General features: G+C 40.5%; 1 protein-coding gene across 3 annotated transcripts; it reads left to right on the plus strand.

The window, feature by feature from the left end:
• The first annotated feature begins 1,972 nt into the window (after window positions 1-1,972).
• Window positions 1,973-21,853, plus strand: LOC308284372 (phosphoribosyl pyrophosphate synthase-associated protein 1). 3 transcript variants are annotated; one of them, XM_080724969.1, is made up of 12 exons: window positions 1,973-2,360; window positions 2,954-3,006; window positions 5,039-5,105; window positions 5,251-5,423; window positions 6,895-7,010; window positions 8,085-8,140; window positions 9,227-9,375; window positions 10,743-10,784; window positions 14,270-14,340; window positions 15,348-15,494; window positions 18,143-19,137; window positions 20,852-21,853. In XM_080724969.1, the coding sequence occupies exons 1-11, from the start codon at window positions 2,278-2,280 to the stop codon at window positions 18,299-18,301; spliced, it is 1,116 nt and encodes a 371-aa protein (XP_080581095.1). In that variant the 5' UTR covers window positions 1,973-2,277; the 3' UTR covers window positions 18,302-19,137; window positions 20,852-21,853. The 3 variants fall into 3 exon arrangements, with proteins under 3 accessions (XP_080581095.1, XP_080581096.1, XP_080581097.1); XM_080724970.1 differs by lacking the exon at window positions 20,852-21,853 and having other exon boundaries at window positions 18,179-19,461; XM_080724971.1 differs by lacking the exons at window positions 10,743-10,784; window positions 20,852-21,853 and having other exon boundaries at window positions 18,143-19,461.
• The last annotated feature ends 1,374 nt before the right edge of the window (window positions 21,854-23,227 follow it).

A 23,227-nucleotide genomic window follows, 5' to 3' on the forward strand; every position in this document is an offset into this window, starting at 1 on the left:
TTTATACATTTATTGCATGTTCTATGCCTTTTTACATTTGAGTGATGTTTGCACTTTGGTACAAAGCATGTCGCACTTCATATATTTATTGCTTTTTACATTTGAGTGTGTTTGCACTTGTTGGTACATTGCATGTTGCACCATTTTTGTGTGATTTGTGTTTGAATAATGTTTGCCATTATTAGCGCGCACACACACACATAGTAAATTGATCAAAACTGTGATTACTAAACTATTAAAGTAACCTTTCAGTCCAAATGTTATGTTTTCATTTCCAGTGAAAGTGTACACTGTTATTAACAATGAGTAATAAAAGGGTATTTTTTTAACTTTAAATCGTCTGTATTTGTTTATTCTCTGCTAAGCCGTATAAAGAAGCGTGGTGTATAAAAATGACTAGAATCTGAAAATGTCACTATTTTGAGCGAGTGGCTGCACTGGACAGCCAACAGAAATTGATTTTACACCTCTCCTGCTTAGCGGAGAGTGTGGAGTGATAGAGGAGGTCTCCCTGAACGCGTGCGTGTCTCCAAAGTGCCGACGCAAAGAGCCGTCTGCTCTCCAGCGCCAACTAGAGTTTGAAAATGCCTGAAAATGTCACTATTTTGAGCGAGTGGCTGCACTGGACAGCCAACAGAAATTGATTTTACACCTCTCCTGCTTAGCGGAGAGTGTGGAGTGATAGAGGAGGTCTCCCTAAACGCGTGCGTGTCTCCAAAGTGCCGACGCAAAGAGCCGTCTGCTCTCCAGCGCCAACTAGAGTTTGAAAATGCCTGAAAATGCCACTATTTTGAGCGAGTGGCTGCACTGGACAGCCAACAGAAATTGATTTTACACCTCTCCTGCTTAGCGGAGAGTGTGGAGTGATAGAGGAGGTCTCCCCGAACGCGTGCGTGTCTCCAAAGTGCCGACGCAAAGAGCCGTCTGCTCTCCAGCGCCAACTAGAGTTTGAAAATGCCTGAAAATGCCACTATTTTGAGCGAGTGGCTGCACTGGACAGCCAACAGAAATTGATTTTACACCTCTCCTGCTTAGCGGAGAGTGTGGAGTGATAGAGGAGGTCTCCCCGAACGCGTGCGTGTCTCCAAAGTGCCGACGCAAAGAGCCGTCTGCTCTCCAGCGCCAACTAGAGTTTGAAAATGCCTGAAAATGCCACTATTTTGAGCGAGTGGCTGCACTGGACAGCCAACAGAAATTGATTTTACACCTCTCCTGCTTAGCGGAGAGTGTGGAGTGATAGAGGAGGTCTCCCCGAACGCGTGCGTGTCTCCAAAGTGCCGACGCAAAGAGCCGTCTGCTCTCCAGCGCCAACTAGAGTTTGAAAATGTCTGAAAATGTCACTATTTTGAGCGAGTGGCTGCACTGGACAACCAACAGAAATTGATTTTACACCTCTCCTGCTTAGCGGAGAGTGTGGAGTGATAGAGGAGGTCTCCCCGAACGCGTGCGTGTCTCCAAAGTGCCGACGCAAAGAGCCGTCTGCTCTCCAGCGCCAACTAGAGTTTGAAAATGTCTGAAAATGTCACTATTTTGAGCGAGTGGCTGCACTGGACAGCCAACAGAAATTGATTTTACACCTCTCCTGCTTAGCGGAGAGTGTGGAGTGATAGAGGAGGTCTCCCCGAACGCGTGCGTGTCTCCAAAGTGCCGACGCAAAGAGCCGCCTCCTGTCCAGTGCCCAATTTGTAAAGGCTATGCACTCCAGTGAACTGCATTTATCCATTTATAATGTTTTTCTAATGTTAATAAAACTTTTTTTTTACCCAGAAACACAATTAGCATTGTGTGTGTTCGTTTTAATGCTTAATCTATATTTTGAATGTGCATATCATGGGACAATTACTCGTTTTTCAACATTTTTCAATTGCCTCAGGGGTACTCTTATTCTGAAGAGATCGGCACCGGAAGTCTTATTGCAGCTAACGCTAATGCAGCTGACTTCACATAGGCGTTGTTCTGCAATGAAGCAGACTAGCCGATTAGCAAGTTTGGCAGGTGTCGTGACTCGTGAAGCGTGTTGTTTTTAAGTCGTCTGTTTGGGGGGCAGCAAACGTATTATATATTATATATTAGCATTAAAAATTCACCTCATAAAAAAAGCCGTTCTCCTGTTTCTTCTAGCGTCACAGGTGTGAGGTGTCACACACAGACACACTTGTAAGCCACAGATAGGTTGTGTGCTAACGACGTTAGCTAACGTTGACACAGCTTCTTGTTGTCAGTGTCTGTCAAGCTCTCTCCGAAGTTATCTTTTAGAAACTCCCTTCAAGATCCAGAATGAATGTCGCTAAAAGTGGTTATCGTGTCTTCTCTGCAAATTCCTCGGCAGCCTGCACAGAATTGGCCAAGAGAATAACAGAGTAACGTACACATTATCATTATATTAATCATATACCCTACTATTCATTTATACATCATATCTTGTGACTGATGTCGCTTGGCGAAATGGAACAGATCAGCTATAACAACGAATGAATTGAATATACAGGACCCGAAATACCAGTGAGAGAGCGTGAACCGGAAGAGTGGGCCAGCACCTAAACATTGTAGTCAACACAGTGTCAAATTAGCTATTTTGGCAGAATTTAACACATTATAATAATTAGAAAAATGGTCTGAAATTGGGTAAAGTATTACATGATTTGAACACGCACGTTACACAATTATAAGCCCTAAATGTACCCTTCAAGGTCTTGTCTATGATCATAATGACTGGCTAGTGGCTATAGGAGCCCGGCCATCAGGCCATGGCATGGGTTTTGTAGCAACATTTGTTGACATATTAGGCCTTAGATGTCAAGCATGTATTCTTTACATTCCTTTTTTCTTTTTCTTTTTACATTTAGGGGGGAAAAGGCCAATTTAATATTGAGGTGCCCACAATGGTTACACTGTCACCAGAATTAGAGCTAATGTGTCACTGACTTGTTTCAATGTTTTTGTCATATCACAGGCGGTTGGGTGTGGAGTTGGGGAAATCTGTGGTCTATCAAGAATCTAACAGAGGTGAGGAGAACCTATGGCTTTTCTGTGGTTATCAGGTACTCTTAAAGGCTCATTCATAGTCCATGGTGGAGTGACATTACGTCACTAGAAAATATTGTTCCTTCGAAACAATTGTGGGCTCGCTTCAAGCCAGAAAACAATGGCTATAAAAGTACACAATGTCAAGATCGCAGGCAGTGCTCTCTTTGACGTTACTGACGTCAAAGATTGGTCCATTTTGTTCCAAAAATGTGTTGTGCAAAAGTTGACCTGCTGGTGGCGCTATAACAGGCCAATGTGAGAAGGGTGGTATCTGTTCCTTGACCTATTGGGAATGTGCTTGCAAGATGATTTAGAGGCAGAAGAATAATTTGCATAAAACTGCAATATTCATTGAATTATTAAAAAAGCATGTTTACATTTTAAAGAAATCCGATCTGACAGATCTTTAGATATCGGTCCAAAGTTCACGTAAAAAAAGTTTTGTGCACGTGGAGCGAAAATTCCAGAATAAAAGCGGGTTTACGCGTTTTACAAACTGCTCAAAATGGCGGAAAATCGAAGGGCGGCGCTTACTTAACAATGACACAGATGTCTTCCGCTCGAGTCAAAGCACGCGTGTAAGCAAGTTGCATGACTTCAAACGAAACGAGTCATGACTTATGCCCGTTTGAAGTTTGAAATTTCAAACGCTTCGTATAGCGCCCCCCTTTGGCCGATTGGAATAAAATTGGTTTCAGTGATACTTTGACTAACCCTCTACATCTTTGCCAAATGCCATGAACGTGTAACTTTGCATGTATGATTTAGAGGCCGAAGAATAATTTGCATAAAACCGCAATATACATTGAATTATTAAAAAATTATATTTCACTTTAAAAGAAATCCGCCGAGATAAATCTGACCGTATTGGTCCAAAGTTCATGTAAAAAAAAGTTTCGTGCGCGTAACGAAAAAAACCCAGGAGGAGATAGATTTTTACTGTTTTTCATATAATTCCGAATTGTGGGAGACCTAAAGGTCAGAGGTCAAAAGTTAGAGGGTAAAAGTTGTTCGGCATGAGGAGACGCATAAGTGTATACAGGTTTCATGGCTGTATGTATAACACAGCATGAGCTATACCTGTTCAAAGATCGCACTTTCGAAGGCTTCCTACAGCGCCACCATTTGGCCGATTGCTATAGAAAATAATAGCACACTTCGCCACTGTAAACTGAACACATTGATGTTTTTATTTTCATTTTCTCACTAAGTATGTAGGAGTAGAACGGAACCGAAGTTCCCGTCTACAGTATGCATGATAGATAAATAATGACAAGAACTAAAGTGTGCTCGCCTATAGGCGAGCCCACAATTAGCAGCGGTGAAGAGGCTTCGGCCCAAAACCAGACACATCTCCTCTTGTACTTTCAGACATCACCTAAAAAGGTGATAGCTCATCACCTAAAAAAGTGAAGAGCTATCACTTCACCTCTAGAGCATGCATGAGCCTTCAGTATTGTGATTAAGTAGTAGTACTACTATTATTGCCTCATATATATTATATTATGCTCACCTATTATGTCATGTTTAGTGAGACGCAAAAGCATCAAACTCCAAGCTTTGCACACACACACACACACACACACACACACACACACACACACACACACAGACACAAAATGCCGTACAACCGTTACTACAGTAAAATACTTTTATAGTTTGGACATTTAAGATTTTCTATTTTGACTTTATGTTTTGGAGCTCCACTTGAGTTATGTGCATTCATTCATTCATTCATTCATTCATTCATTCATACTAGTAGTAATAACTAATGCAAGTAAGCAAGTGTAAAAACAACACTAATGAATGACCATAGACCAGGATATAATATGAGATTATAGCTTTCTATCGATATAAAACCTTAGATATTTTGTTAATCTGCACAATGGCAGCTGCTGAGTAGTCAACCACGATCACTCTTTTCAACTAAACTGTTTTATCAACATGACAAGCTGTAAAAAAGTTATGATTAAAAAGCTAATTTGCTCATAAATTATCCTATGTATGACAGAGACTAGAGTGGATGTAAAGGAATCTGTACGTGGCCAAACTATCTTCATCATCCAAACCATACAGAGGTGAGTTAAGGAATGTTTGTATTCAATTCAATAAATGTTTGAACACCTTTCCTATGATACCATACATTTTTTACACCCTTTTACGAGTATACCGTTTAATCAAAGCATTAATGATTCTTGTGCAACTTTTGTTCTCTACATCCAGAGATGTCAACACGGCCATCATGGAACTCTTGGTCATGGCTTATGCCCTCAAGACTGCATGTGCAAAGAACATCATCGGGGTCATTCCTTACTTTCCGTACAGCAAGCAGTGCAAGATGAGGAAGAGGGGCTCCATAGTGTGCAAGCTGCTCGCTTCAATGTTGGCCAAAGCAGGTAAAGACTATGCCACACCACCACGTGCATCTCTGTTTCACGTCTCCTCATTTATTTGAATGGGAGAAAATTATCAATGCTGTTAAAGATAGAAAGTAACAAAGTAAGAGTTGTCCAGACTCCAGATAAGGCTTAATGATTTTTAAGCCATATATAGCCCAGTGAATGATGAAATTATTGTACCAAACAGGGGCTAAGATATCATACGTACAATCAAACTAAATAGTAGGTTGACCCAAAATCATTTACTGAAGCAGAAACAGCTGTGTAGGGTAAATAAACCTGGTGAGGGGTTGTGTTTAAAGTTGGAGTGTGTGGGTCTCTCTGCCATGTCTGTTGATATTTTTAGTCCCGCCGCTTCCTCAATCTCTATTGAAACTTTTGTAGAGGAAAAAGTAATTTATGTGCGACACTCAAAACATGAGGTACAGATCTGGGTGGCAAGAGGAGTTCAGCTTAAAATAGCTTGTCTTTACCATAGAAATACACGGCAGAAAGACGCAGGCAGCTTAAAAAATGCTTTCTGTACTGTGGACACAACCCTTGAGGAACAGCTATAATAAAGAATTAAGTCATTTTAATTTAAAAGTTAAATCTTAGTTACACCATGTGAGCATTGAAAAAAAAAAACACAATAAAACTGGGTGTTCCAGATGTGCAGAAGCACAAAGAAAGAAATGGGCAGGGTTCCAGATGAGCGGAAGGAAGCACACTGGGAAGGGTTGAAGATATGCATGGAAATGCAGGGGTCAGCCAAGGAAATTGAGTACTGTAATAAGCTGACTTCTCTTCACAACAAAAGATGTCCAGCAGCACCATCTGCATAGAACTGGCAGAAACCAGTGGGACCCTGGTGCACCCATCTACACTATACCAGGGTTTTCCAACGTTTTCAGGCCAAGGACCCCTTAGTTGAGAGAGAGATGAAGCAGGGACCCCCACAACCTGTTCATAGATTCCATATAGTTTCATCGTTTGACAGCACAATCATCAGTGTATTTTGGATTCATGTCAATTTGTGTTTTCAGATATTTAACAGCTTGAACCGTCAATACTTAATAAACTTGACCTTTCACTCTGTACTAAGTCTGCTCTTTTTACCCTCTACACCAAACCTCTTTGCCGAAAATAGCCGATCTACATGCTCATAACGCCTTGCAGCGCGAGGCGTTGTGAGCTTATAGATCTGCTATTTTTGGCTACAGTTCTCAGAATATGGACACTAGGGTTCAAGTTGTTAATATAAAAAGGATTGGAAGATTTGGAGGACCCCCTGTAGTAACTCTGAGGACCCCTTAGGGGTCCCGGACCCCCTGTTGAAGACCCCTGCCATGGGACGAGTTTGACTAGTTATGTTTTTTTGGCGCTGGATATCTTAATTGGCAGAAATATTGCACAGCTTACTGTTGCCAAAATCAACCACTGTACGTTTTAGAAAAGATTGGCCCACAACGTGTGTTTTCTTCACAAGGTTTAACACACATCATCACCATGGACCTGCATCAGAAGGAGATCCAGGGTTTCTTCAGCTTTCCAGTGGACAATCTGCGAGCCTCACCATTCTTACTTCAGTACATACAAGAAGAGGTGAGTCCCTGTCCCATTCTAGTGTCTACTCTGCTAGGCTAATCCACATGTTTTCAAAGTGAGGGCTAGCCATGGGGGCCAGAGAGAGGGGGGGGCACAATTGGAAAGAAGGCGTAAAGAAAAAAATCAATTAAAATAATAGCGGGAAAAAAGACAATTTTAGATTTACAAGAGCAGCTCTACAAGCCCATAACATACAGTATTGTAATGTGACCTGTTGACCATATTCACACTGTGGCCATCTTGGATCACATGACCACAGATATGAAAAGCTAGATACCTCCTCCGCCGCTGCAGTTCATTGGAGCGATGCGTCAAACTGGATAGGCAGAAGTACGGAAGTGCCAAAAGCACACTGCCACTCAAAGTGACTACTGGCCAATCGCAACGCATGTTTTCTGGGACTTCATTGGTGACTCCATGCCTCCAGCCATACAGTCTTGTACAAATTGCCTATCCTCCAAGACGCGCGCCCCAGAGCCGAAGGAGGCGTCTACCTTTTTATGTCTATGCACATGACCACATGGGGTGGCAACGCAGCCAATCATAAGCTTCCGCGGGCGGAAGCTTGCTTTACCCAAGAGCTTCTGATTGGCTGCGTTGCCACCCCATGTGGTCATGTGATCCAATGTGTGGTGATCCTTGCGTATAATATGTATGATCTGCAAGCTCATCATTACACATAAAACTAAATGACATCACGGACTGAACAGCCCATACAGGGAGATATGCACGTGTGTCGTGTTTGCACCGCTCACGTCGCACTGGTGCGATTTTTACTTTAACTTTATAATGAAAGTTAGGGCTCTGATCAGGTTGAAACCTTACCCTGATTTGGGGGAATACATGTGATAGATGACTGACATCACAGGCTGGCCACATGATATCGAGATCCACATTAAAGCGTTAATTGCCTTCCCAATTTCCATGTGGGTCCCGAGATCCACATGATTAGATTTTTCCTTTAAAGCCAATAAAAACAACACCAACGTTCTCACACGCACACACGCATTATGTCAGTATAGTGCAAGTATTTAAATCCACTAAATATGTTTTTTCTTTTTTTTTCTTCAGATTCCTGATTATAGAAATGCCATCATCGTGGCAAAGTCCCCTTCAGCAGCTAAAAGGTAACTTATGGAGAATACATTACTTCAATCTTTTTTGAAGTAATGCCTTATTTAATGGTACAAACAACTTTAGGCTTGCATATTCTTTGATACGTATTGAAGTTGTTCGATTATTTTATTAGAGAAGGTAAACATTAATGGCTGTAAATGTCTCCCATTTTTCACTGAATTGCATTTATTGAGGCCACAGTATCAGCAGATCTATCAATATCAGTATCTGTGTGTGTGTGTGTGTGTGTGTGTGTGTGTGTGTGTGTGTGTGTGTGTGTGTGTGTGTGTGTGTGTGTGTGTGTGTGTGTGTGTGTGTGTGTGTGTGTGTGTGTGTGTGTGTGTGTGTGCATATATTTATATGGGTAAGATAAAGACCATGTCTTTATGTAGTATTATGCCAAGTTACTTTTTTGTAGTCAGGAAACATCTGATTACACGTTGATGACTGAGTTCTGGTCAAGTGCTTTTTACTTTGATAACATAACCTTGTTTGGAAGGGCCGGTAACAACATGGCAGTTGCAGAGATTGAGTACACAATCGTTACCATTCATTAATGTTTTGAGGCAGGGGAAAAAAATAGATTGATTTATTTTCTTTAATTTCTTCTTTCGTGCCATAACTTGACTAAATGACAAGACTTATCTACTCAATCTCTGCAGCTGGAATGTTGTAACCGACCCACCAAGCAACGTTGTTGGCCTTTGAACCAACTAGTATATGAGATAATGGGGCTCAAGAAACACTATTGTAGCCGTACTTGGCGAGACAATTTCACAAAAAAACATTGACAAAACACCAGTATCGCTGGAGAATAATGTGAAATTAGGTGTCTTTACGACAATATTTTTACTGGCCCGAGCAGCGTTTAATGTGGCGGTCTGCTGGCCCAGAGTGTTAAAATAGCGCTTCTGGGCCAGTAAGGAATTTATAATGTCAATCCACGACTGAGGGAGAATCTCTTACATTTTTTACTGGCTCTCAATAATATCGTCACCAAGTAGGCGTCATTATATGATGCCACATATCCTTTTAAAATTGGAAGATATGAGGCAATGCCTTTACCTTTCTGGGTTTCTTATTATTGTAATTCACAGAGCTCAGTCTTATGCGGAGCGTCTGCGTCTGGGTCTGGCTGTGATGCATGGCGAGGCCCATTCCTCCGAGTCCGACATGGCTGATGGAAGACACTCACCACCCTGCGTGCGTAACAGTTCTTCAGGACACCCAGGCTTGGAGTTGCCTAGTAAGACCACCCATAGATCCTTACTAGAGCACTGTAGATGTGCTTTTAGGTTTGCCTCACAGCTTTGGTACATGCAGCAGACAGTAAATGCTTGGCCAGTTTTAAGTATTATTAGTAATATGTCTGTAGTAGAGGGTAGCACGGGTCTTCCAGGACCCGATAACCCGAGACCCGAACCGAGAACCGAGCCGCTTCGGGTCTAAAATATTCACTTGTCCCTCGGGTCAGGGTCCATGCCATACCTGAAGGCTGCATTCAAGAGAATTGTCCACCAAAAGGCCCTTTTAGAAATGTCAGCCCCTGCCTCTCTAACATTCTCTGCACATCCCTGCTGAAGTGAAAATCATGGATTGTTTTTTGCGAGGTTAAACGCAAACAAAGGCCACCTGGAAGATGCAGGTTGGAACGTCATTTAGCCTATATGGACTGGAGCATGTTTCTGGACATCATCTGCGGGGACAGGCGACATAAAGTCGGCGAAAATCTGTCTATCTGCAACACAAATGCACCGACGCACGCAAGCCGGTCCGGTCCAAATTCCCGCGGTTCCATTTCGGCTCAGCTCCCATTTTTTGGAAACGTGCTACCCTCTAGTCTGTAGTTCTTCGTTTTGGTTAGTTGAAATTGATTATCTTTTAAAGGAATTGTGTTTATGATTTAAGTAATTTTTAACCCTTCTGAACATTCTCTTATAGGTCCTAATTCCTCCTGTAAATCCTCCCTTATCGGTTGGGTATTTGCACTAACCTCCTTGAGCTGCAGTTTTTCTCACTTTAACACCCAGTGTTTTTGTTTTAGTAAAATCTCTCAGATTGTTGTGACTGCACAGATATACTGTCTCTACTAACACTGCAAGCCAAACCTAAAAAAGGTGAAACTCTTGACTTATCAAACAATTGCAGTGGGCATGAAATCAGCTTTCTCTTAAATATATATTAGCCCAGCTTGAATGTTAAGGTTTGTATTTTGAGTGAGGAATACTAATACGACCCTGGCTAATGGATTTCAACATAATACCTCCTCCAATCCTGGTAAGGCTGAATTTTAAAGTCAGACATGTGATCAAATGCTTGTGTCATTGGCAAATGACTCCAGAATATTATGTCCAATATTTGCTTTACCCCATATTATTTGATAACATGAATATTTCTTCTTACTTCATTTGGTACCATTGACTTAAAAAATCCTCTCATTTAAAAATATTAAAACCGTACTGCCAAATGTTTAACATTAACAGCCACAGAGTGACTTAGGTTAGACAAATCAATCGATGATGATAGAGGATTTTACAAGTCTTGGCATCATGTCTCTGTCATGTCAAGTATTTGTGTATTTCTGTTAACGTGGTGTTTATTTGTTGGTAATAGCAGGCAAACAACAAGCTCCATTCCCAGGCATTGAGCTCCCAAGTACGACCATAAACATAATCTACCTCTTTACTATGAATGAAATGACTTATTCTCCAAACGGTTCCTCAATGCGTGCATGTAATACCGGAAGGGTTTTGGAATGCATCCAGTGCAGATACAGTCTGGAGTCAAATGGGCTCAAGTGGCTTGTTAAAACCCCACCCAATGCTCAGATAAAACCATTGAAACACAGAAGAAAAATTCAACAGTATTTTCACAAGTCAATTAGGGCTGAAGTTAGTTCTATACAGCCATTGTTATTACTGTATCTGTGCTGATGAGCAAAAGCCCTCCTGTAAGTTGCTTTTATTTCAGGAATATATAAATCATTCAAAATGTTTTATCAATGTTTTATTTTAGTCCGGACTCATCTTGCCAATCAACACATCATTCTCCATTATTGTACAGTACCTGCTCTCAGAGTACCCTAATTAACAATTGGTCTTCATAATTGCATGTCATAACAATTAAGCACGTTTTTTTAAAACCTAGTATCTAATCTTAAGAAGAGATAATGTATGTACTAGGCTTTCTTCTTATTTTTTACAAGTGCTATGTGCGCTGTGGTTGGTCTGTTTGTGACAATGCACACAGCCGAACAGTAGCTATGCTTCCCTGCAGAAGGCATTCTGCTGCATTTTGCTTTTAGCCTCCTACGCTAGCTTTCCTCACTGATAGTTGTGTGCTTTTCTTCGTACCAAAAATAGTTATGTTAATAGTTAATTCAGTGTTGCAGATGTATACCATACCTACGATGTTTCTCTGCAATCAATGCAAGCAATATTGTTCGGTGAGGTCTGCCAACAAAGTTGTTAAAGTTTTAATTGAGCATTTCATGGAACAGGCTATATGAACAGCAGCCATTTTGGGGAGAAGTTGGGTCTCTTCTCTCACTTCCCTCACATGTTATATGTGTTACCAATAATACAAATGAAGGCTCTGTTCCATTCTGGTCAAACAGAGTCAGGGTGCTGATAATTGTGCATGTTGGCTCAGTGGAAACACTGCTACACCAGGGGGTCTCAAACTGTGGTCCAGGGACCCTCATGGTTCCTTGGGGGTTCCAAATTACCCCTTAAAGGTGTGTAACTCTGAGTGTGTACAAATGGAACCAAATGTATGTATTTATACACTCTCAGAGTTATGTGGGGTCCTTGAAATAAAAGGTTTGAGAACCACTGTACTACATGAAATGGAACAGACCCTTTATTAGTATCATTGGTAACACCTTTGAAGGAAGTGAGAGAAGAGACCCAAGTTCTCTCCAATATGGCTGCTGTGCACATGGCGTATTTGAGGCAGAACAGAGAACACACGCGGTGGAGATAACTTTTGTGAGAAGCGGGTATGCTGCTTTGCTAGCTACAGTCCATTGGCATACTGTATATGTGAGACTGACATGCTTTTGAATGCTGTGCAAAACAATGACATTCAGCAAAATGTTGAGCAAGGCATACCTCTGTTCTCTGCTGCTTCCCCTCCCAGTCAGCTTGGCTGGCTGATTGCTTCTTTTGCTGAGCGTGTCAGTGTTAATACCTTCCCCAGAGTGACAACCTTTACATGCACACCACTCTTCTTAATGCTAATACGTCTATCATTAATGCTTGTAATTACACTGAATGTAATTGTTATTTTGAATGAGGTCATGACAGAGTGCCAAGGACTATAATAGTTGCATTATTGGCAAATGTCTTTGAGATTCAGTCCCTGTAAGCCTATCTATCCTTAATTACATCCAAAAAAAAAACCATAGACATGGAAAAAAATCATGGCACTCCATCTTTAATAAAAGTTACATTTATGTTAATAAATAATTTGGGGAACCCCGCAGTTTGGGAACTACAGACCCCATCTTCAAAGGGTCACTTCATAGCCTCAACCGTATCATTCTATTCTGAGGAGGACTCGCTCTCAGAGCTGCTGGAGAATCTCCACCATCCTGTGAAGAAACGTCGTCATGTTTTGACGTGTTTTATAATTATATACAGTAGACTAGTTTTTCCAGTGGTTTTGAGATCTTTAACACACAGATACTCTACATTGGGAAGTGTTATGTCAGATTGACACTTATACCAAAATAAAACCATAGGATTCAGTTATATATATATATATATATATTAAGGCTGGGACTTTAACTGATTAATTGCGATTAATTAATTACAGAAAATTCACGCGATTAAAAAAATTAACGCATTTTAATCGCACTTAGTTTTTGCACCACAGAACCTTCTGTTTCGGGCATACCGATCATATCGATGCACCAACCAAGAAGAGACAACAAACACAAAGGGAGAAGTAGCCGATCAGAGCGCTTTGCTTGGCCCAGTGGATGCGAAATTTAGATTTAAAAAACAAACTTGTTGATTCACTCGTACAACAAAATGTGTTTTACTTGGAAAAAAAATGCTTCTCAGGTCAAATATCGATGTGCGATTAAAATGTGATTAATTGCGATTAATTAATCACAGAGCCTGTAATTAATTAGATTAAAATTTGTAATCGCATCCCAGCCCTAATATATATATATATATATATATACACTCACTGTATATATAAATGCATTTTTACAACTGCATTTTTCTCATACTGCAAGTGAATCAGACAATTGTATTTTTGTTATTTTATTAAAGTTATTTTTAAGGCCACATTCTTTGTCACAATATATGTAAACAAATCAATTGAATTGCCATAACTGAAACCAAAACAAGATAACTGGGTGTATGTAAAAGTAGTCACAGGCAGCAGTAATTGTCCATTTTCACACGGTGGGGGGACCCCTGTAACCCAGGTAACATGATGTAAATGTGTGACGAAAACCTCATCAGTGTTGGTCAGCCTTCGATGTTGTCTCCTGATGGTTTTGACATGAGATTAGATGGTTCATATTGTTCCTGATTTATACTTGCAGTGCGGTGTGTGGCACAAAGCGCTGCATCGCGATACGTGTGGACTTGTAGAGCTGCTGTTTTCGATGCGCGATACCAGTGCACAACTCAAGTATAAATCGAGGCTCCTACAGTATGGCTCCATGTGCCTGCAACAGCCCTAGGCACAGATTGTGTTGTGTTGGGGGGCAGTCACACGCTGGCCTCTGATTGGGTATGCTGGGTAAATGAAACCCTGTTGTTTTGGTTTTGCATGGCATGTGGTGTAATGCATTTGGCATTTCAGTTTAATTTCCTTGGGATAGGTGGGGTAGAATGGGGGGTGAAAATAAATACCCAAACACACCTCTTCCTTTTAATTGGCAGATTCAATTATACAAATATTATATTACTTGACGTTTTAATACTTTTTAATGGGAATAATTTAGTTGGTTTTCATCATTTGGGTCGCATATCCACAAACAACTTGGACTTACTTTAATTTTTTCAACCCATCTTACCCAATCTACTCAAAATGTGTACTGATTGGTTGACTTCGATTCTGTTCTGCATTCTCTCTGGGATGCTCCAGTAGGTAATCTGATCTCTGTTCCTTTCCAGTAATGATGGCCAAAGAGAAACCTCCTATTACTGTAGTTGGAGACGTAGGAGGAAGGATCGCCATTATTGTGGTAAAGACACTGGATGTCTCGAAGCTTTCCCTTAACCCTTAAATATTCGTCTTCTGATTCCAAGTACCCCCTTAACACGACTGCAACATTTGACTTAGATAGCTGCAAGAGAAACTCATGGCTATGTATCACTTGATGCTATGAATGAATAATAACCGACCTTTGGAAGAATATGACATTACAAATTATCAGTGGAGTGAAAGAGTTGCAATGGATCAGATCAGAAAGTGTGTCACTGTCAAAGCCATGAACCTTCTCAGGGGGAATTATCTGCTTTGCAAGCCTATGCTATTGGAATCATTGGATGTACACTTGCTTATATAATTTGACTATAAAACACCATCCAGTCTTTTTTGGGGATTATATCTCCGACAAACTGGAAATATTCTGAGCATTTTCATACTAAGCTGACATTTTGTCGATAAGTATAGCTTTTAATAACGAAGGCTTTGTGCAACTACAATGTATCTGCTAACGTCAAGTCAGATTACTTACCCATTCTGCATTTCTTGTTGACATTTCTCTTCCATTGGATTTATTGATAGAATGATTGATAGACAAGCACACTGCGATAGATACTGTAGATAGATGGATAGATATAAATACCTTGCTCTATTAATGCAACCTGAGTATATTATTTTCATCTTGTATATTGATATACGATTGCCGCGCTATGAGCTTGTAGATCTGCTATTTTTTTTAATCACGAAAATGTGTACCAATCTTTGAATATATATATATTTTTAAAGTTAACATTTTTAACTCAAATCTCAAATTGGTTCTGGGCGTCCCTGGAACAAAATATTTTGTGATGGGTGTCCACGGCCAAAAACATCATTCTAGGGGTCCTTGATTTTAAAAACGTTGAGAACCACTAATACAGAAACACAGGTTTTTCAGAAAACTGTTAGGATTTAGAAGACATTTTATGGAATCAGGTCCTCGGGTCTAAATGAGTTAATATTGTGTATTTGACCAATGAAAATGTCAACTGATTGTGCACACAGGATGACATCATAGATGACGTGGAGGACTTTGTGGCGGCGGCAGAGACTCTTAAGGAGAGAGGAGCGTATAAGATCTACGTCATGGCCACACACGGCCTGCTGTCTGGAGATGCCCCACGCCTCCTAGAGGAGTCTAAAATTGACGAGGTGAGGTCGGCCTTTGAATGGACTTTATCCTTTTCTCTTCTTTTTCTTTGTTGGGACCATTTCACCATACAGCTGATTTAATGTCTAAAGCATGGGTCTTCAACAGGGGGTCCTCAGAGTTACTACAGGGGGTCCTCCAAATCTTTGAGTGATAGAATTTTTTTTTTCTTTCAGTTTTTTATATTAACCACTTGAACCCTAGTCTCGAGAAAATAGCAGATCTACAAGCTCACAACGCCTCGCAGCGTGAGGCGCTAGGAGCTTGTAGATCGGCTGAAAAAAGAATTACAGACTAAGTACAGAGTGAAAGATCAAGTTTAAAGTATTGTTAAATATCTGAAAACACAAATTGACATGAATCCAAAATACACTGATGATTGTGCTGTCAAACGATGAAACTATATGGAATCTATGATAAGGTTGTGGGGGTTCCGCTTCATCTCTCTCTCAACTAAGGGGTTCCTTGGCCTGAAAACGTTGAAGACCCCTGGTCTAAAGGAGAAAAGGTTTACTCAGTAATTCAGCCAAAATGATTTGAAGGTAAACAGCAATACAATAAATTGCATTCTATAGATTATTCATCAGTGTATCATCTTAAGCAAGTGGCTTTTCCTCATGATCAGGGCTTTTATAAGAGCTTTTTTTTTTTTTTTTAGACATTCAGAAACTGTAATTGAATGGTGATTACATCGTTATTTATGTTATTATAGATACAAGTTTTGTTTCCCCAGTCCTGAGAAAATATCCAGGAAATGGTAAGATTTCGTTTGCAGTCCAAATATGGAAAATTCTATTCATGACCTCAGCCAACGTAGTTGAATGCGGGTTTATTTGTCTGTTCCCAGGATATCCCAAAAATTTTTTGAATGGATTTTCATGAAACTTAGTGGAAAGGTTCGTCATTAGTCATTGAACTGATTAACCTGATTTGCCAAAAGGAGGTTGTTGTAGAGGTGGGCATGCATCTAAAAAAATGTAACTTCCAAACAGATACGTACATGTAACACCACAAAACCTTGAAGAAAGGTTTGTCATTGGACAAGGAAGAACAAATTAATATGTCAGGCCAATTGGCAAAATGGGGGTGTGGGCATAAAACCAGAAAACTTTGAGGAAAGGTTTGTCATTTGGATAAAGGAAAAACAGAATACATTTCCACATCGATTGGCAGATCATATCCTTGGGCTATGCGCACTTTCAGTTTTTGGAAAGTCTGAAGGGGTCATCGTGAGGTCTCTGCTCATAGATACCAAATAGAAGGGTGACCTCACAAGGCCATGCCCATTTACAGTTTTTTCAAATGATAATTATAACACTAATCATGGTACATAGAGTGCATTCCTATAAGAAAAAATACTAACCCTTTTATGGAATAACCTAGTTTTGACACCAGTCCACACCAATGATTCGCAATGCAACAAGCTACAGTGACCACTTGCAACTATTATCTAACATATAATTTTCCGAATGTCTGTCTGTCTGTCTGAGTGTCTGTCTGAAACCGCGTTTCTCCTCAGTGGCTGGAGCAATTGTTCTGAAATCGCATCACCATCAGCATATGAACACACCTGACATAACTGTGAAGCCCGTTTGTCACTTTCACAAATCGTATGCTGTATAATTGCATTTTTATGGTGTATCTATATCTATTTAGCCTACAGTACCTTTTGTGACCACACATGTTAAGGGAGGGGCGCTGTTGTTCAGGCCATGCACAATCACACACAAACCCACCCACCCACACACACACACACACACACACGGGGGGGGGGGGGGGGGGGGGGGGGGAGTGTGTGTGTGTGTGTGTGCAGGCGGGCGGGCGGGGGGGGGGGGGGGGGGGGGTTCTGGCCCTGTTACAGATGTTGTCCAAAATCATGCAGATCGGTACACAGTATCTCTGTAGCCGTTAAATGGAACGGGTATTTCTTACATTGATGCTCCTACATATTAGCATGCAAGCACCAGTTAAAGTTACTTTCCATCCCTCATATACTGTGTGCACAGTGCACATCCCATAATCCACACACTGCACATCATTTCGGAGCTCATATCTTTGAACGGGTAAGGGCTAGTTGTTATTAACACATGGGCTGCCATTGTTTTGGTAATTCTATGTGCTGTAGAGCGCCGTCATTCACTTACGCTTTATTTTGAAGAGCCCTGGAAGCCATGTGCATGTTGTGTAATCGGTTTGTTTACATTCGGTAGCGAAATTAAAATCCTAACCGCGGCCTACTGTCACGGACCAGTGTCGCTGTGAAAAAGAGCGTCCCTCGGTCCTTGGCATTTTGGAAGTAGATTCCGAGATAGAGCCTTTTCTTTGCATCAGCAATGAACCGGAGCCTATGGAGAATAGACGTTCCATGATGCTGCCGGCCGAGTTGCATGATGGGATATGTAGTGTTTTCGCTCACCAGCAGCTACCGCGCCACCTGTTTAGCTGATAACCATGGCAACAGATATCTCGTCTGTGGACGAGATAACGGGGCCCTGACACAGCGACCCCCCTGCCCCCTTATATCCTGGATGTGTTAGGCACAGGAAGTGTTAACAGTTTGAATCCATCTATAGTATAGACTAGTCTCTGCATTGTCACCATGTCTGATTTGTGCCCCAGGCTAAAGTCTGTCTGTTGCACACACCACCAGGTGGTGGTGACCAACACGGTGCCTCATGAGGTGCAGAAGCTCCAGTGTCCCAAGATCAAGACGGTGGATGTCAGCATGATCCTGGCTGAGGCCATCCGCCGCATCCACAACGGAGAGTCCATGGCCTACCTGTTCCGCAACATCACTGTGGATGACTAGACAGAGAGAGTGGACAAGTGATTGAGAACCCAGCAGCGAGGGTTTTTTTTTGGTTTGTTTCATTTTTGTGAGAGGAATTGGAGTTTAATGATCTCAGTTCACTCCCCCTCTCCACTGTCCGCCACATGCTGTTGTCATGCTGCATTGCTCTCTGTAATTCAGGATTACGCCAGTCTTAGTTCAGATCAAGAAGCTTGGGAATAGATGGATGTCCTTGGCATCGCCCCACTGGTTTCCGCAGCTTGTTGTCAAGATGTACAGCTTGTGATTGTTTATCAATGGAAAATAAGTTACAAATTACATGAAAGTCATCCCAAATGTGCAGGTGTAAAGTTCCAACACTGTGTAGACTGGCTGGGGTTCGAGCCTCCGGCGTGGCCGGGCGCTCCAACAAACACAATTGGCAGTGTTCGTTCGTGGGAGGGAAGATGGGTGGGGAGGGGCGTTTTCTGTCACAGTCCCTGTATTGGCGACTCCTACAGGTTGGTCAGAGCAACTTGGAACTGTGAGGAATAGCGTGTTCTTCCGCATGTGTTATGCACTGTCGGGTGAAAAGAAGCAGTGGAGATGTCATGTGGGTAAACAGTGCCACAGTCTACATGGGGAGGAATTGGTATGACTAAATTGGGAGAGTAAAATAAATGCCATGAAATGTGAAGCAATAGACTTATTAAAATCTGATATTTTAATTGCGTTTGTCACGGCAATATATGTATATAAAGCCTAGCATTGTGGTTTCAGTCATAGCTTTAAGATCACGTAAGTTCTGATGGCCGCTGTGATATTCAACGTCTTTGTTCCTTTTATAGCTCATTGAGCTTACTGGTTCTTCCAATGTATACTCAACTAGAAAAGAAAATTTCTAAGAAATTTTAAGTGTGCCTGCAGCTCGCTAAGTCTGTGCAACCTTGTGTAGCGGTTGGTGTTAGCATTAGCGTTATTAACATTAGCATTTTTTTGCATAAACGTTAAACATTATTGTTCTTCATATGACACCACCCACATGTCTGTACGACAAACGGTTCACGAGAAAACGGGTCACTTCCTGTTTGGTGAGGGGCACTTCCTGTTGGCGAAATAGGCCCCCAATTAAGTTTAAGGACTCTTAATCTTGTCATTTGACGCAACCCGCGTGTCTGTATGACAAACGGTTCACGAGATCAAGGGTCACTTCCTGTTTGGTGAGGGGCACTTCCTGTTTGGCGAAATAGGCCCCAATTAAGGTCATGGACGATTAATGAATTAAAGCTGCAAGCAGCGATGACCGGGCCCTCGCAGCTCTACCCATGTCACAAGGCCAGCAGCCAATCAGAACCAAACAGGAAGTCAGCCATTTCGACTAATTAGTGGCGTTTTGGCGCATTTTTGGCCGTTATCACGGGTCGCACTTTAACGACAGTTTTGTGAGAAAAAAAAAGTTTTTTGATTTTTTGAGGAAAAAAAAATTTTGAGAAAAAAAAATTTGAGAAAAAAAATTTGAGAAAAAAAAATTTTAGAAAAAAAAATTGAGAAAAAAAAATTGAGAAAAAAAAATTTTTGAGAAAAAAAAATTGAGAAAAAAAAAGTTTTTTGAGAAAAAAAACATTTTTTTGAGAAAAAAAAATTTTGAGAAAAAAAATTTGAGAAAAAAAAATTGAGAAAAAAAAAATTTGAGAAAAAAAAATTTTGAGAAAAAAAAATTTGAGAAAAAAAAATTTTGAGAAAAAAAAAATTTTGAGAAAAAAAAATTTGAGAAAAAAAAATTTTTGAGAAAAAAAAAATTTTGAGAAAAAAAAATTTGAGAAAAAAAAATTTGAGAAAAAAAAATGTGAGAAAAAAAAAATTTGAGAAAAAAAAAAATTTGAGAAAAAAAGAATTTTGAGAAAAAAAAAATTGAGAAAAAAAAATTTGAGAAAAAAAAAAATTATGACACCAGCCGCGAGTCTGTACGACAAACGGTTCATGAGTTATAGAGGCACTTCCTGTTACAGAGGGGGCGGGGCTTAATCAATTTACAGCTCATCCCTATTGGCCGGAAAAAGACCAAAGTTGTGTGTGCATTTTAAAGTTTAAATCACGTTGCTAGGCAAAAGTATGGCAGAGTTATGTGGCGCCAAAGTTTCTGGGTTTTTTTCGGAGTCCCCCATTCTAAGTCAATGGGGTTTTTGGGCGTCGTTTTTTGCGAATTACATCGCAATCGTATCGCGGATCGGAAAGAAAAGTAATAGCACACCATTCCCGGCCGAGCCGCACGTTTTGATGTGTATATTGCGGGGGTGGCGTAAATCGTGCGGCAGTTATTACGTGCCGAAATTTCCCCCATTCTAAGTGAATGGGGTTTTTTGGCGTGGTTTTTTGCGAATTACGTCGCAATGGTAACGCGGATCGGAAAGAAAAGTAATAGCACCCCATTCCCGGCCGAGCCGCACGTTTTGATGTATATATTGCGGGGGTGGTGTAAATCGTGCGGCAGTTATTACGCGCCGAAATTTGCCAGAACATGACTTACTGACTGACTTACTTAAGTATGGCGGATTACAATAAGTGTTTTGCCATTGCATTGCATGGCAGGCACACTTAACTATACCTTTTTCCCATGGCTGTGAAAAAGAAGGGGGAAAAAAGGAACGGGAACTCTATTATGTCTCTCCTTACATGCATTTACTGTACTGCTTCCTTCCCTTTTCCGCCATGCTGTGCCCCTAGGGCCAGGCTTACTGAGCACTGTGACTGCAGCTTTGCATGTACTGTAGATGGGTTTGGTTGTATTGTATTGTACCAGCCATATGTGTTTGGGTACTACTGTAGTACGCACACACACACACACACACACACACACACACACACACACACACACACACACACACACACACACACACACACACACACACACACACACGCCTTCATGTTTTCTTAATTTATATTGGCTATTTTTTTTAATGGGGCTTTAGTGGTTAATGCATCCTTTGCCATGATGTCAAAATGGAAGAAATGGAAATTGTATCCCCTATCCCCTGTAAATATGTGCTTGATGTCTCTGCAATCTACATTGTCTCTGTGGCCATTGACTGAATATTATGGCACCAAGCATAATACTGTGCTGCTTTGAAGTTGGACTGAAGTTAACTAAGAGATTCATTGACATTGCATGATGCACATTGAATTTGGTTTCTAAGTACAGACTAAAGTTGAATTGTACTTAATGCTTTGGTGTCCGCTTATTGAAAGTTATGTCATTAGAAGTTGTTACCCATTGAGTCCTATAGGATGTTATAATGTATTCCTATTCTGTGTGAGCTTTAAGCTCAGGGGACATAGCTTTTTTTTGCCAAAGCACAAATTTGTTTTCCAAGAAGTCTGTTTCATAAATACAATAGTGTTTATTTAGTAAGCCCTTCGTTCCATTCAGCAAAATTATGTCTATTTATGTCTAACTTATTTCTGTTGTTTCTGTTGCTATGCAAACTTGAATCCATGTTTTCTATTAGCACAACTGTCTTCCATCTGTTCTGTTGTTGCTCTCTGCAACATTTATTTATGTGACTAAAAATAAAACCGTTTGGCTTTACTTGAGTTCCTTGCACATATCGAGTGATATTGGCCTTTGACTAGGTACCTTAGGCACTGTACCTCTGCACTGTACTTTATTTGGTGTTTCTTTGTGTAAAACCTGTGTTGTAAAGATAGTGTTAGAGAGTTACCAAATTAGAGCGAAGGGTCAGTTGGACGAGATAGAGTAGGTTCATCTACTGGAGCCAGAGGGGTAAATAATGAGACCAGATGCAAATCGCTTTGACAAAAATGTAACACTTGACATGTACAATAATTAAATAAATCAAAACACATTCACTAAACCATACACCACTAACCTGGCTATAAAATATTCCTGAAGATAAAAAGTAAAACTGACTCATAAGATGTTATAATGTATTCCCATTCGGTTTGAGCCTTAAAGGGATATTACACTTTCAAAAAACTTTTTGTCATTGTATGGTCTAATCAGGCTTGTATGAACACCCTGAACAGTTTTAGTTTTCTTCATTCAGTATTTAGATATTTGATGTAAAAGTTATCTGGCCCTCCAGGCCCAGGGCCTCTCCCCACACACACTCATTGTAACTTCAAACTCCATTTTAACCATGATAGATTCATTAAAAATACCCATTATTTTTTTCTGGTGACTCAAACTACCCTCCTAATACGTGAGCAGGCCGTGTTTTTTCCATAACGTTTTTCATGTATTTTTAATAATTCTTTGTGAAAATGGAAAAAATTAAATACAATAAAAATATATAAAAAAGACATGAAAAACGTTATGGAAAAAACACGGCCTGCTCACGTATTAGGAGGGTATTATGAGTCACCAGAAAAAATAATGGGTATTTTTTAATGAATCTATCATGGTTAAAATGGAGTTTGAAGTTACAGTGTGTGTGGGGAGAGGCATGGGCGTGTCGGGCCTGGTAACTTTTACATCAAAAATCTAAATACTGAATCAGGCTAATTGAAAACTGTTCAGGGTGTTCATACAAGCCTGATTAGACCATACAATGACAAAAAGTGTTTTTGAAAGTGGAATATCCCTTTAAGCTCTGGGACATGGTTATTTTAGCCAATGCACAAATGTTTTCAAAGAAGGCTTTCTTGGAATTATACAAGTTTGGCGTAGTGTCTCTCCTCTATGATTGGGCCACAGCTTGCTGTCAATCAAGGCTGATATAATGAAATGGTTGGATGGACTCATCTGAGGGGGTTTCTCTGTACAGTACGGTATGTATTTTAGTGTAGTGAGGGAATATGACAGTAATTAATTGTCACTTGAGGACATTTTAAACAGTTATTAGTTTATTATATTGTAGGATGTTTTAGCTAATTTATTTATTGTAAAGGGCAATTTAGCCCATTTTAACCCCTTTTCTGGATCTAGGTTACATTTGCTATGGATTT

The sequence above is a fragment of the Nannobrachium achirus genome (genome assembly GCF_963921795.1).
Source record: "Nannobrachium achirus genome assembly, chromosome: 4".
Classification (NCBI taxonomy): Eukaryota; Metazoa; Chordata; class Actinopteri; order Myctophiformes; family Myctophidae; genus Nannobrachium; species Nannobrachium achirus.